Here is a 16039-nt window from a genome sequence, read left to right as displayed (position 1 = left end):
CAGCCGCCACCGCCACCGCCGCTCACGGTTCAACGATGAGGTCACAGCTGTCGCGCTGCCGGTCCAGGAGTAGCAATACCAAGCATCAACTTCCCACTTTATAGTTCAGCCGCGTGGTTCCTCCACGTGACAGGAACGCCTCTCCCCACTTCATAACCGAACTCTCCGCCTCTCTCCGCCAACAGTGCCGCGCATTACTCTGTTCAGGAAAATGCGCCATCCCGGTCACACTGCGCAGGCGTCGTTGACACCTCCCCTCTGCTGTGTTGCCCCGCCCCTTCCCCGCTGCCCCCGTTTCACGCAGGCGCGGGGCGTTGCGGGTCTTGCAGTTTTCGAGGGCATGGGCTTGCGCACTGGCCCCACAAGTGGGACTACATTTCCCGGGAAGCTTTGAGGTGTAACTTTCTGTTTCCATAGAACTGGTGGGAAAATGGCGTCGTTGTTTGTATCCAGAGGGCCAATAAGGACAAGGTGTAGGCGGGTCCTAAAGAACCCTAGCCAATCCGAGGTCGTTTAAGAGGCCATCCGGGAAAGAGGTAGGGAGGGAAACAGCCTAGGGGAGGGGAGAGCGGAGGGAAGGGGGGAGTCGGGGTGGGGGGAGCGATGTTTGCCCGTCAGTCGAGTTCGGAGTGAGGAGCTCGGGCGCCGGAGCGGAGGAGACTCCTGAGCTTAGCTTGCCGCCGCCACGGCCACCGCCTGGACCCTTGCCCGGAAGGAGCCGCAGAGGGTCTGTGGCCGCCGTCCTCTGGAGGGCAGCGCGACGGAGGCCCGGACTCCAGTCCGGGAGGATTTTTCGTCGGCCCCCTCCCCCCAGCGAGGGAGCCCGAGCGGCCGCTAAACAAAGGTACCAGTCGCCGCCGCGGGAGGAGGAGGAGCCGGAGCTTCAACCTCGGCTCCGCTGGACCCGCCGCCCTTCTCCCCCATCTCTCCCCCGGGCCTGCTGGTTTTGGGGGGGAGCCGGGGAGGGGACTCTGGACGTGCCGGGGTTGGCGCTCGCCTCGGAGGAAGGTAGGGCATTTCTGAGGCTTTCGCGGGCTCGTCAGGGGTCCTTTAGGGAGCCTCCGGGCCCGGCCGACGAGCCGGGAGGATCGTTGTAGTGGGCTCGCCGGACGCCCGAATTCGGGGCCCCCGCCTGCAGAGCCCCCGCCCCCCGCGGTCGCCCCAGCCCGGCGGCCCCGCTCACGGTTCGGCAAGGGCCGCGGTGGGGGCTCAGCGAGCGCGGGGGCTGCGTTGCCTCCTGGCTCTCCCCGTCGCCTGTCTGCTCGGCTGGTCGGTCCCCGTCTCGGAACAGGACGTGGGCAGCGGCCCCGCAGGTCGGTCCTGCTGCGGCCCGCGGGGCCCTCGGGGCCGCTGCCCGCTCGGACGCGGGGTGCGCGGAGGCCCGGCCGGACCCGGCTTGTTGTGAGTTTCTTCTCTGACAGAAATGGCGTCATTGTCGGAGACGGGAAACTCTGTCGGGTCCCGACAATGGGGACGCTAAGCTGCCGAGCTGTGTGGGTGGCGGGGTGTTGCGGGGTGGCGAGGCCAGAGCGAGCTCCGCAAAGGCGTCTCGCGGGTTCGACGGTCTTTCTTGGCTTTTCCGCCTCCGCCCGTGCAGGGGGTGCCTGTAGCGTTGACGGGGTGTCTTTTGTTTCCCCTCCAGGTGCAGGTGAATCTGGTGTTTTCGAGGGCATCGCGGCCCCGGAATCAACATGAAGGTAAGATTGCCCACGGAAAACGAACCCCTGGGGCTGTAGGACTCAGGAGGGGGGGTGTTGGATCGAGGTCGTGTGTGGGGGCTCCGAGCGTCGTGCTTGGGGCTGGGTGCCGAGCCTTCCCCGGCAGACGAGGGGCCAGCGGTGTGGATGTTTGTGCCGTGAGTTGGAGCCCGCTTCAGGGTATCGCACTGACGGTGGTTGTCCCATATAGAACGTCTCTTTCTGCCGGAAATAACTACGTTAGAGTGTTTTAAAAGGTAAAACAGAAAAAGCAGGTCAAGTAATTTGACTCGAGAACCTGAACTGTATTGTGGTTCTATTGGTTACACTGATGAAAGAAAATCTCATTTATTGTGTTAACAGTTGTGTGGATTTCTAGCAGAAGACTTTTTGATTAGCCACGAAAATAGTCTTGGTTGAAAGATTTTTAAAGAGAATTTTGTTCGTTTTTGCACAACTCACAGATAGCAGTTGTTCCTTGTATTTCCAGGATTATTTGGCTTATTTTTCTTTGTTGATCTATTTGGTCTGGGAATTGTCAGAAGCAGTAAATGCATTGTGATAAAACCGATGTGGAAAACCACTGGCCGGGTTCCTCTTAAATGTAAACATGTTAACTCAATGGAAGATACTGTCCAAAAAGTACAATTTACTTAATTGGTGGAAGAAATTATAGCAATAAAAGTAAGTACAGGCTGTGTCTTCACTTCATGTGAATGAATGCTGTCATTTTTAAAGGCACCCTAGGTTAAAAGCCTTAGATACTTGAAGTGACTAGATCAACTGGTGGAACTTAAGAGGCCAGCAGATAATTTTCATCCATCCCAAATTCAAAAGTGCTTGAAAGGGTAGCGTGTGTTCACAAGTACGGAAGTGCAACAGATAGCATGTTAAAATGTAAATGTCATCCACTTTTGACAGTTCTTGGAACAGTTTTTAAACAAATTTATTTCACTTTTCTTCAGATTCAAGATTGCTTTTATAGTACTGTGTCCAAATTAAAATTTGTAATGCTTGTGTTTAGGGAAGAAAGTAAAAGCTGTGGCCACTTAAATATTTAGCAGCTATACAAAGTAAGTTCAGTCCAGGTATTTTTTTAGGTTTTTTACTTTTGAGTTTGGGATGCTCTCCCTAAAATGCTTGCATCTGCTGAATTCCTAACTCATCTTCATTGTAAACGAAAAACCAGTCAGTAATGTTTCGGAATGAATCCTTTTTTGTTAGTTGCAGATGAGACTAACTCCTGTGACCTGGGTAAAACAGTGACAAGTGAGTTTATTAGGAAAAGCATATACCTTGGTGTCGGAGAGTAATTTCTTAAGAAAAGTGTTGGGTTGAATGATATGTAATAGGTTCAGAAGCTCAAATAATGAAGGATTTTTGATGGAATAAATGTCATCTCATAATTCCCAATGTAGTACCTGTTAACGTTTGGTTAAAAGAAATGTAAGCTGAAGGTCTTTTAGATTTAAATTTTCTTTCCTTCCTTTCATTTCCTTTTTCTCCTTTTTTCAATTTGTCTTTTAAAAAAATGAAAGTACGTTGGAAAGTTTAACCTTAAAAGTTTCATAGTGCGTGTTAGACAAATGCAAATTTTGGGGTGTTATTTTAGAACTACTACTTCTAAATGCTCAGCATTTCCATTATTGCTGCCCCTGAAAAAAAGTGTTAGTAATGTTAAAAAGGAATTATTAAAAATAAACTTCTTAATTTTATACAAGAAGAACTTCCTGTTATATAGTAGATGTTCTCTTAGAGAACCTACGAGTAATCAGTAGTACTAAAAACTTAGTTTATTTCTTACAACTTAATTTCTTGTGTAGTGAAAGTTGAAAGGCTGCCCATGATTGGTGATTTGCTTTAACAAAATTGCAATTCAGAAAGTATTTAGTATTGATTACTTTGGACTTCTATTTTCTTTTTTCATGTTCCCAATTTCTGTATTGTAATGATAACAGAGTTATAGAGGAATTTTTGCCACTTATTTGATCTTACTATACGTATTTATACTTTGAAGTTTGTTCTGTCCTGTTAGTTACAACAGTTTTTAAAAATTGTTATTTATTGATTTTGGAGGGAGGGAGGGAGAGAAAGAGAGAGGAAGAAACACTGATTTTTGTTCTACTTATATGTGCATTCATTGGTTGATTCTTGTGTGTGTGCTGATGGGGGATTGAACCCTCAACCTTGGCATATGGGGACAACACTCTAAATAAGCCACCTGGCCAGGGCCCAAAATTTTTTAGCATTTTATTAAGTGACAGTGCATTGAGGTAATTGAAAAAGGGTTTAGCAATGTTTTTTTGGTTGTTCCTTTAAGTCCTGAAAGATACAAAAATGTATATGTCCCTTTAAGTATTATATGTTTTAGAAACAGTTTTCCTGTGGTACTACCTTCAAGGATTTATTTAAATAATTAAAGTCTCTTTACTGATTGGTATACTCTATCATGTGATATATTTTTTCAAAAGATTTTATTTATGTATTTTTAGGGAGAGGGGATGGGAGGGAGAAAGAATGAGAGAATCATTGATCTGTTGCCTCTCATATATCCTCCTACTGAGGATGCCTGCACTGAGGCATGTGCCCTGACTGGGGACTCGAACTGTGACCTTTCACTTTGCGGAAAGACACCCAGCCGACTGAGCCACACTGGTCAGGGCTATCTTGTGATATTTTTGTCCAGTGTGTTTTTGAGAAATCTGACTAACCCAATAACAGTTTTGTGTTTTAACATAGATCATAGGTATCATGTTGAATTTATTTTTCATACTTATTTTAAAAAAGATTTTATTTATTTTTAGAGGGGAAGGGAGGGAGAAAGAAGAGAGAAACATCAGTGTGTGGTTGCCTCGCAACCCAGGCATGTGCCCTGACTGGGAACTGAACCAACAACCCCTTGCTTCACACACTAGCACTCAGTCCACTGAGCCACACCAGCCAGGGCTATTTTTCATACTTTTGATAGACCTTTCAGTGTCAGTGATAGCACATTATCAGGAAATGGTAGATTATTAAAGTTTCTAAATTATTTCACAATTTTAATTATATTAGATTCATTTTCTACCTTTTTCCTGCATCTATATTATTTACACATGTATACATTGCGGTAGAACTTCAAGTGAAATGGGATGGATAGGGTAGACATTTCAGCCTGGTTGGGGGGCTGAGTGATATAGATAGTTGTACTTCAGATCTGGAGAGATGGGTTTTTCACATGATCTTTCTTCAGTAATTGCTTGCTTAGGTCGTATACAAATAATGGGCTGATTACAAATGTCTGTTTAAATGCCCTTTGCTTGTGTGCATATTCTTATTTCCTCTTCTCCCTTCCCTCTTCCTTCCCCGCTTCTTCTCTCTGGCTCCTCCTTTCCTTTCTTCCTATCCTTTCTCCTTTTTCTTCCCTTTCCCCTTCCCTCTCCTCTTCCTCCCTCTCCCCCTTTCTCTCCCTGTCCTTTGTTCCTTCCCTCCTCCCTCCCCTTTCATAAACCGGTTCATTTGACAACTCCTACTGTGTGTCAGGCAGTGTGGAATGCAGGTGAAGAAGCCATCAGACCTGCTCTCATGGAGCTCACAATTTAGCAGAGAAAACAGAGAAAACTAAAGTGCATGTTGAATTATGAGAGCATTGATTCAATATAGTATGGTAATTGTAAGTGCTGTGAGAGAACAGAAGAGGGTATATCTAAGTCAGAGGGCCATGGAAAGTCCTCTGCTGGAAGTGACATCTAAGCTGAGAGTTAAAGCTCTCACTAGGCAAAGAAGGGCAGAGAGGAGTGTTTCAGACAGAGAGGAAACAACATTGGAAAATAAAGAAAAAAGCAAGATAATGTATTTGGGAACTAAGTAGTCCCCTGTGGATGAATTACCTTAAGGCATGATGTGTTGGAGGGCAGTGACAGCGGATGAGGCTAACTAAGTTAAGGAGCTGAAAATTTTCTCAAAAGTTACATACAACCACTAAAGGTGTTTGAGAAGGAGTAAAGATGTTGGATTTATATGAATACATCAAAAGGGTCCTGGCCGGTGTCGCTCAGTGATTGGGCTTTGTCCTGCAAGGCAAACAGGTCTTAGGTTGGTTCCCGGTCAGGGTACATGCTTAGGCTAGAGGGTTGGTCCAGGTCCCCAGTCGGGACGAGTCAGGGAGGCAACTGATCAGTGTTTCTCCCTACCCCTCTCTCTAAAATAAATAAATATTTTAAAAATATATAAAGGGAGATCTAAGCGGACAGTCTGGAGATGCCAGGTAAGGACCCTAAGAAAGAAGTGGAGGAAAGAAGTGGCCTCGATTACTACACAGGGAGTAGAGCGGAAGGAACAGATCTGAGATATCTGTAAAGTAGAATTTAGGACCTAGTAACTCACCCTGGGGAAGGAGGAAGATGGAGGTTCCTTGGGACATGAGATGGTGTTGTTAGCATGTTACTGGAGTAAAGATGAATGGGTGGAATGTAAGAGATTCACATTTAAGTGGATCTCCTCATTAAGATGTGAGATTAAGAGAGCAGGTAGGATGGAGAGAAATCAGAAGCTTGGTTAGCCAGTGCGAATGTTAGCTTCATAGTAATATTTAACTATAATATTCAAAGGGGTTTAGATCCATAATATGACGGATGTATTTTGTCCTGTAAATTTGTGGGTCCTTTGATGAATGGCAATTTTGTAAAATACTGACTTTTTTCTGTCCAAATTGCTAAGTCTTTGCTTATTGTAATTTTAAAAAGTATGGTAGATGAGTACGTATTTCTCTGAAGAATATGTTTTTGCCAACTTAGCCTATAAATTCAATAATTGAAGAGAGATTGTATATTTTCCTTGTACCAAACATGGTTCTAAGTATTGAGGGTACATCAGTGAACAAAACAAGAGTTCTTACCCCGTGGAGTTTACTTTTTATTAGGGTAGACAGACACCAAGCCAAAAAAAAAAAAAAAGGTGGTAATTGCTATGGAGAGAAATAAAGCAGATTCAGGCTAAGAGGTTAGAGTGACAGAGGGTGTTACTTTAGATTAGATGAAATCAGGGGCCTGTTTGAGGAGATGACATTTAAGCATCGTGTGAAAAAGATGATATAGTGAGCCATTCAGTCATCTGGCAGAAAGTACAAATGCGAAGACCCTGTAGTTCAGTCTGTTTGACCTTGGCATGTTTAAGGAGCAGGAATAAAGCCTTTCGGGCAGGAATGGTAGGAGATGAGGCTAGAGAGGTCACAGGGCCAGTACAATGTAGGGCCTTGTAGGCCGTGGTAAGTTTAAGGGTAAAATCTGAGTGTGAGGAAGTCATTGAAGGGTCTGAGCAAGCGAGTGCAGTGGTCTGATACTATTCAGAAAGAACAGTAACTTCTGGGTAGGGAACAAACTTCAGGGCGCAAGAGTGGAAGTGGGAGAAGTGGCTGCCAAGTTAGTTCTGGTGAGAGAGGTGTGTAGAGGTGGAGGACCAAAGTGATGGCTATGTTGAAGGTAGGGTGATGGTAGGACTTGAATGGATTGGATGTGAGGAGAAAGTTCTGCTTGCTGTTGCTTACAGATGACAACCTTCCACACTCTTATTTATTTATTTGCTGTGATTAATTAGTAGATAGGATTCTTAGAACTGAGTACTGCCAAGCAGGTATTCCCAGCTCTTAGCCTTATTAGTGAGCAGTAAACATTCAGATGTACATTTTATTTGGTTGTGTTTTTGAATTTTAGAAAGTGTAATAAGGTTCACCTTTTTGAAGTATACAATTCAGTACTTAACTGTATTTTCACAAAATTGTGCCTCCATCACTATTACTCAACTCCAGAACATTTTCATCTTCCTAAAAGAACTCCTGTACTTGTTAGCAGTAGCTCCCCTTTCTCCCTTTCCTCTGACCTTCCCCTGGCAATCTCTAAGCTACTTTCTGTAGCTCAAGATTTGCCTGTTCTGAACATTTCCTTTCAGTGGAACCATACAAAATGTGGCCTTGTGTGTGACTCCTTTCAGTTAGCATAGTATTTTCAAGGGTCATTCATTTTGTAGTATATGTCAATTCTTCATTCTTTTTTATTGCTGAGTAATATTCCATTTTATATTTTTTTAAGATTTTAATTTTTAGAGAGAGGGAAAGGGGGGGAGAGAGAGAGGGAGAGAAACATCAGTATGTGGTTGCCTCTCATGCTCCCTCTACTGGGGACCTGGCCTGCAACCCAGGCATGTGCCTTGACTGGGAATCGAACCAGCAAACTCCTTAGTTTGCAGGCCTGCACTCAATCCACTGAGCCACATCAGCCAGGGCACTATTCCATTTTATTGATATACCATATTTCATTAGTCTGTTTATTAGTTGTTGGACATTTCGGTTATATCTACTTTTGACTGAATAATGCGTCTATGAACATCTGCATACAGGCTTTTGTGTGAACATATATTTACAAATTTTTGGGGTCTTAGGAGTGGACATTTTCATTTTTAGGGTAGTAGCACTACCTGTGGTAACCCAGCTGAGAGCTCAATGTTTAGCTTCAGATGTGTTGTGTCATTGTGGTAAGTGGCTGCCAAGGAGTTGGACATTTAAAAAAATCATTCAACATTTATTATTATTATTATTTTTACTTCTCATCCGAGGATATATTTATTTGAGTGAGAGAGGAGGTGGTGGAGAGAGAGGAAAACATCAGTCAGTTGCTTCCCGTACATGCCCTGACCAGGGATTGAACCTGCAACCTAGATATGTGACCTGACTGGGGACTGAACCTACAGCCTTTTGTTGTAGAGGTTGACACTTCAGCCAACCGAGTCACCATATCAAGGCCCTTTAACATTTATTGAACACTCATAGGCTAGCCTCCATACTAGCCATTTAGGATATAAAAGTGAACAAACTGTAGACAATCCTGGCCCTGTGGATCTTACATATTAAGGTAGAGGGGTAAATAAATTATCTAGTTTGTTAGGTGATAAGTAGTATGGAAGTAAGGTGGGAGCTGCATAAGGAAGACAGGTATTGTGGGGGTTGCGGCAGGTTGTAGTATTAAATAAGCTGGTCAAATAGGCTTTATTGAGAAGACTTGATGGAAGATGGAGGGGAGTCAGTCGTGTGGCCTCAGGCAGCTCAGTGAACTGCACAGAGGCCAGGGTAGCTGGAGTGGAGTTAGGAAGGGACAGGGAAGGGGAGGGGTCAGACAGGTAAAGGGATGCGAGTTGGGGGTAGAATAGGTCAGCTCAAATTACCTAGGATTTTGAAGACCTTTGTAAGAATTTTGGATTTCACTCTGATAGAAATAGGGGCAACTGGGGGCTTTGAATTGAAGAATGATGTGGTCTCATTACAGACTGGCAAACTGTTTTGTTTTTAAAGGCTCACTGACTGCTGTGTTAAAAACCAGCTGTAGGCAAGTTGAAGATAGAAGCTGACCATTTAGGAAGCTACTTTAATAGTGGGTGGTGGTGGTGGTGGTGGTGATGGGAAGGAGGCTTTACCTGGTGTGGTGAATATAGAATACAATATGCAGATGATGCATTATAGAATTATATACCTGAAACCTATATAATTTTATTAACCGGTGTCACCCCAATTAAAAAAAAAGAGATGGTCCTGCCTGGGTACTGGGTGGCTCAGCTGGTTAGAGTGTTCACCCGCAAAAACAAAAGGTCATGAGTTCGATAACCGGCCAGGGAACGTACAGGAAGTAACTGATCAATGCTTATCTCTCACATCGATCCCCCCCCCACTACCCCACCCCCTCTTTAAAATCAACACGCATGTCCTTGGGTGAGGTCTAAAAAAAAAAAAAAGATGACTGTGTAAGATGTGTGACACTGAGGGAGGGGAGCAGCATCCAGATTCTAGGTGTCTTTTGAAGGTAGGGCCAACAGGCAGTCCTGTCAGATTGAAGGTAGGGGAAAGAGAAAGAGTGAAGGACACCAAGATTTTCCTGCTGGATAACTAGAAAATGAATGAGGTTAGGGTTGTATAATTTTTGGAACTAAGCATTTATATTTTATTTTTGTCAAAAATGCTAACTGCTGCATTGCTCTCTGAAGTGTGGCTGTAAACAAAATATGGACATGCTATATTAATTTTTTAGTAACAGACATATTTAAAAGACCTGAAAACTTTTATTCTTTTTTTTTTAAACTATTTTTATTGAATATGCTCATACAGGGGGTGAAGTGATTGGAAAAGGGGTGAGTGCTCAGCAAGCCTCCAGCAGCCAGGTAGTGGCATTGTCTCTTCTCTGACCCCTCCCCAGCATACAGAGCCACAAAGTAGTGAAGTGAATACTTGGTGAATACCTAAGGCTCCGCCCTTTACAACGTAAGAGGTGCTCTGAAACAGGGAGTCAGAGCAGCTCTCCCTAGTACACAGAAACAAACAGAGGGAGTCTGCTAGATTGAGACAAAGACATATGGCCAAATGAAAGAACACTTCAAAACTCCATAAGAAGAACTAAGCGAAATGGAGATAGCCAACCTATCAGATGTAGAGTTCAAAACACTGGTGATAAGGATGTTTCGAGATCTCTTTGAGTATGTCAAAAGCATAACAGAAGAAATGAAGGCTACACTAAGTGAAATAAAGAAAAATTCACAGGGAACCAACAGTGGAGGTGATGAAGCCAGAGCAATCAATGATTTGGAACATAAGGAAGAAATAAACAGTCAACTGGTGCAGAATGAAGAAACAAGAATTCAAAAAAAAACAGGAGAATAAGAAGACTCTGGGACATCTCCAAGTATGCCCACATCCAAATCACAGGGATGCCAGAAGGAGAAGAGAAAGAGCAAGAAGCTGAAAACTTAATTGAAAAAATAATGAAAGAAAACTTCCCCGATTTGGCAAAGGAAATAGACATAAAATCCAGGAAGCACAGAGAGTCCCAAACAAGTTGGACCCAAAGAGGGCAACACCAAGACACATCATAATTAAAATACCAAAGGCAAAAGATAAAGAGAGAATCTTAAAAGGAGCAAGAGAAAAGCAGAGAGTTACTCACAAAGGAGTTCCCATAAGACTGTCAGCTGATTTCTCAAAAGAAATTTTGCAGGCAAGAAGGGACTGGCAAGAAGTATTCAAAGTGATGAAAAGCAAGGACATACATCCAAGATTACTCTATCCAGCAAAGCTATCATTTAGAATGGAAAGACAGATTCAGTGCTTCCCTAATAAGGTGTAGCTAAAGGTGTTTATCATCACCAAGCCTTTATTATATGAAATGTTAAAGGGACTTAATCTAAGAAAAAGATCAAAAACTATGACCAGTAAAACGGGGGGGGGGGGCGTGAAGAGGGAAGAATGGGGGGGGAAGGTGCAGGGAATAAGCAGCATAAATAGTTCTTACAAAATAGACAGGGGGAGGTTAAGAATAGTACAGGAAATGGAGAAGCCGGAGAACTTACATATATGGCCCATGGACATGAACTAAGGGGGATTGCTAGGGAGAAGGGGGTAACTGGGCAGAGGGTGTCAAAGGGGGACAAATTGGGACAACTGTAATAGCATAATCAATAAAACATATTTAAAAAAACACTATAGAAACACAGCTCTGTAGTATCATCTGTTAGCGATCTGCTGCCAGTTCTCTTAATAGAAGTACAATAGTTGTTTGTACATCTTGGTCACTACTCATTTTATTTTCTAATTTTCTTTTGTTTATATCACTGTACAGCTAGAAAAAGGTTTTACTATATTTAGTTTCTGAAATGTTCCATGTACATGAATAGCTTAAAATGTTTGCCTTTTTGAATTTCTAAGAAGAATCTGAATGTTTTCAGTTATAAATAAAGATCCTTTGATTCAGGGAAACATTTTATAAAATAACTTTAAAAGGTTGCTCTGAAAATCTGAAAGTGTAGTTTTTATCACACTGGGTATTATTTATGAAACTATTTATTATAAAAGTTAATGTGTGGCCCTGACTGGTGTGGCTCTGCTGGGCGTCATCCACAGAGCAAAAGGTCGCTGATTCGGTGCCCACTCAGGGCACACACATCAGGGTTGTGGGCTCAGTCCGCAGGCGGGGTGCATCCAAGAGGCAACTAGTGGTGGTTTCTCTCGCACAACACTCCCTCTCTTTCTCCCTCCCTTCCTCTCTCTCTAAAAATAAATAAAATCTTTTTAAAAAAGTTAATGTGTTTGCACTGACCTTTTCCACATTCAGTTATTTGCCTATGGGGTCATGTGTGGCAAGGATGTTCTTAGCTTTAGGATACAGTTCAAGATATGTATACAATTCTGCATTAACTCTGCCTGGTGTTGAGTGTTTCTCCAGCTTAACGTTGGTGTTTGCAGTCAGGTGGTAGAGGCTGATTTTCTGCGCCATTATTATGATTTGTAAGGAAGAAAACCTTACAGAAAATAGTGTATGTATCACTTTTAAATGAGAAATTTAGCTATCGTCAATTAAAAGAATCCTAGTTCTCTATATAGGTTTACACTATTAAAATGTGTCAGATTACAGTATATCTTGCACAGTGGGATGGCTTATTACTTTATATAGACTTTTCTTATTTAAGCCATTTTCTTCTAATTTATAGATAAATTTTTGGCAGTGTGACTTAACTCTAGGATATTTGAAGTCCTATGTCAAGGTTTTACAAGTAACAGACTGCTGTCTTCTAATTTGATAATCTTGCAGGATAATTGCCTATGAGAGCATAGTCATTAATAACTTTAATAAGTTTCATTGAAAAATCACATGTTTTATCACTTAATAGCAGAAATGAAGATTATAAACCGTCAGACCTTTGAACAAATGGCATTTAAAGAAAAAAATGACTTTACGCTGATGGTAGAAATTATACTTTAATGTGACTATAAAGGCCATCTTTGTTTAGTTGAAGTGCCCAATAAACAGTGTAGCTTGGTGATTATAAGAGCACTATATGACTTGGAGGGAAAAGAATCTTATTCCTAGTACTCTGTCTCTGTTCTTACTGTTGGAGTTTGGATAAGGTCATTTATTTTTGAAATGAAAGTAGACATCAGTTTCATTTTTTTGTAAAACAGGACTAATAAGTTACTTTGTAAGGTTGTGTAAGTACTAAATGAAATAACATTTACAGTGTTTTATGCTGTGCTTGGCATAGTTCTGAGTAGTCAGTACATGGTCGCTGTATTGTTCTGGTAAAAGCCTGTCACTCCTATTTATAAACAGATAGAATGAGTATTCTTCAATTAAGACAGTTTAGGATTGGATTGGGACTGTTCTTGCTTACCAAGTTGTGGGCAGTTTTCTTAAACTTTCTAAGAAGTCTGATGTTATTGTCTAAAAGGAGGAATGGTTGTGGTACTTAACCTCAAGGGATTGTTGGGAGTGACTAAATGTACCAGCAGGATCTACTACATAATAAGCTCAATAAATTGTAGCTATTGTTATTAGTTCTATAGAAAGAATGTGCAAACTTTTGTGGGGCTTTCAGGGTGATTTAGTCACTAGATTTTTTTTTTTTTAACCTAAAGGTTGATTTGGAAGTTTGTGAGAAAAATCTTAATTTTCTGATTAAGGTTAAAACCTGTTATTTTTGTCTTAATGGAATCCTTTAAAACAAAATTTTTAATGGAAGGTGAAAACCAGATTTCTTTATTTTAAGAACCCATTGCTCCCATTTCAGACCTTTATCTTGGACCTTCCTGTTGCAGAAGCTTCTACTAAATACTTGTCCTCTCTTTTAATTTGGTGCTGACTTGCTCAGATGGGATTCTTTCAAAGGAAAAGGAAATTTTACTTGCAAGCCTAGAGGGTTGTTATTGGATTAGGTGAGCCACAGTAGGTATTTATTTTCTGGGTAAGCACCCACCTCTAGTCGTGCTTATTTATGTAGAGCAAAAAAAATTTTTTTCTTGATCAGATCACTGTTCTGATGTGGCATTTAGTCACGTGAAGCTGGTCTAGCTGGTGAGCTTGGGGGTGGGGTGAAGGAGTGCTGGAGCCCTGCCCAACCTGAGAGTCTCTACTCTAGAGGAGGAGTAAAAGGGAAGCTGAACAGGCTGGAAGACAAAGGAGCTACTATTGCGGCCAAAGTTTAAATGGGGCAGTTCGGCTTATGCCTATTGGAGAATTTGTTTTTAAATTTAGTTTTTCATATTTTCAGTTTTATCTTGGTAAGGATATCTCACCAAGGACCCATTTCTATTTTTTTATCTAAGTATCATTGCTTAAAGTGGTTCATTGATTTTTTTCAAAAAGTTGTTCCTTGTCAGAGGTCTTTGACATTTAGTGAGAGACCTAATTTTGCTTTGTCCCAACTTGGAGAAATACTTTTCTAAACTAGTTCTATTTCTAGCAAAATTAAGGAAGGTTTTTTATTCTAAGAGCAATACAAGTTGTAAATATTAAAAATTATAGAAACGTATGCAGTGAAAAGTAAAAACCATTACCTTCCCCAGTTTCACTTCCTGTTGGCAACTTGAGTTAACAATTTGGGGTGTATTCTTCCGTACCTTTTTATTTGCACATGTAGACTTACATATGAGTAGTTATTTTGTTGTGTTTGGTTTTGCAAAACTGGGCTCATCTATACATACTGTTCTGAAACTTTTTACATCTTTCTGTACCAGTACATAGTAGATCTATGTCTTTTTTGATAGCTTTAACAAGATTTTATTTGTATTTAATATGCTATTTTCTCTACCACCAACCGATTTATATAGGGCAGTGGTTCCCAACCTTTTTGGCACCAGGGACCGGTTTCCTGGATGATGCGAGTGCATTACATTCAAGCTCACCTCCTGGTGTGTGGCATGGGGTTTGGGGACACTTGATGTAGGGCACCACTGTGCTGCTTTAGCTTTAAATTTTGGCACATATGTAGAGGCGTCACTTTTAGCAGTATTTAGCATTCAGTGGTATTGTTGCTCAGTATGTATTGTTAATTTATTCAAATACCTAACACTACTAGGTAGTGAATAGTCTTGGTCATCTGTAACATTTTTGATAGTGTCTCATAGCCCTATTGATTATTATGATAGCTACTAACTATTGATGAAATGTAGTTGCATGAGATTGCTATTAAAAGGTAAGCTGTGAGGGCTTGTGAGGGAGAATCCTGTGCTAAAGGAGCTAATGCTGTTCTTGGGATCCCTGGTAGCATTTATTAGGCAGTTTAATTTTGGGACAGACCACTGTAGGCAATGACTCCTGAGGATGGTAGGGTCAAAATATGTGGTTTATGAAGCATTTTTTAACAATACAGTTATAGTGTTCTAAAATGGCACATTATGTTACTAAAGTTCCATAATCATTAGTTATTTCTTATAACATCCCTTTGAGGCAGGTCAGCAGCCTTTTTTATGATTGAAGAAGCAGATGCAAAGATGTTGAGTGATTTGCCCACAGGCACATATTAAACTGATGGCAGAACCTGTTCTCTTTAGTAAATGGAAGCCCGCTGCCACTGCTAGTTATAAGTGAGTAATAAAGTTGTTGCCATTTAGTGACCTTTTGATGGCTTTGGAATAGTAAATGTAGTTTAGAAACTTTTTACCTACTTTTTTCATTAAAAGAAAGCAACTTGAAAGCTAAAATTTACTTACATCATGGTATTAAATATTTTATGTAAATTTACCCTATTCTCTTAAAAACAGAAGAAATCATAAAATATATTAAAATTAAACTGCACTTCTTGTGGGAGAATCTTTACTAGCATGAAAATTAGTATTGTGATTAGATGAAAACAGTACAAAACTTTGAAGTTAATATTTTAAAGTGGGAGAAAAATGAATTCTTAGGTTATATGGCCACAGTAATTTTGAGTTGAAACATTGTGGCCCATAGAGCCAGAAAAGACTTTCAAAGATAATTTGGCCCTTTGGATTTAGACCCCAACTTTTGTGCCAAGTGACACCATAGAAGTTTATCTAGACTAAAAAAGTATTTACATTCTGGGTGGCATCACTTAAATTGTAAGTTTACTTGGAAACATTCTCTGTTTACTTGTTTGGACTTGATTTATTAATCTATTCCTCTCTCCTCCGATGTAGGGTTCTCCCCCGCCCCAACCCCCCCCCCCGCCCCCAGCCCCCGGACATGCAGTCTTCCTTTCAGTTGAACATAATCCTAACTGTAATCTTTCTGTGTTAAAGGAAGGGTCGGGGCAGTTTTCAAATAATAGGCAACTATTGTATAAAGATTTAATTTAAGGAGTCAGAGAGAGCCTGAAAATTATATATTCAATTTGAGTAATTGCAGTTTTAAATTACAGTTTATGATTGATTTTTTGTAAGTGCCTAGTTGATAACTCTTTTTTGAAGATAAACTTGGAGAAGTGTTGTTTTTAATATTGTCATTTCTTAATTTTTTTGAGCCATCTTTTTACTTGATTAACTCAGAAGTCTCTCAAGTCTCATAACTGTGGTGCTGTGAGGCAAGAGTCAGAGT

General features: G+C 41.3%; 1 protein-coding gene across 4 annotated transcripts in view; it reads left to right on the top strand.

The window, feature by feature from the left end:
- Positions 1-608: 608 nt before the first annotated feature.
- ARID4B (AT-rich interaction domain 4B) overlaps positions 609-16039 on the top strand; it is a 133923-nt gene continuing 118492 nt past the window's right edge. For 3 of the 4 annotated variants that reach the window (XM_054576766.1, XM_054576767.1, XM_054576764.1), the window contains exons 1-2: positions 609-844; positions 1643-1697. In XM_054576766.1, coding sequence (XP_054432741.1) covers positions 1692-1697 — 6 coding nt within the window. In that variant the 5' untranslated portion in view covers positions 609-844; positions 1643-1691. The other variant, XM_054576765.1, reaches the window with a different exon arrangement.

The sequence above is a fragment of the Pteronotus mesoamericanus genome, unplaced genomic scaffold (assembly GCF_021234165.1).
Source record: "Pteronotus mesoamericanus isolate MK-2021 breed Mesoamerican mustached bat unplaced genomic scaffold, CSHL_Meso_final contig_347, whole genome shotgun sequence".
NCBI classification, from domain to species: Eukaryota; Metazoa; Chordata; class Mammalia; order Chiroptera; family Mormoopidae; genus Pteronotus; species Pteronotus mesoamericanus.
This window is presented reverse-complemented; position numbering and strand designations above follow the sequence as displayed.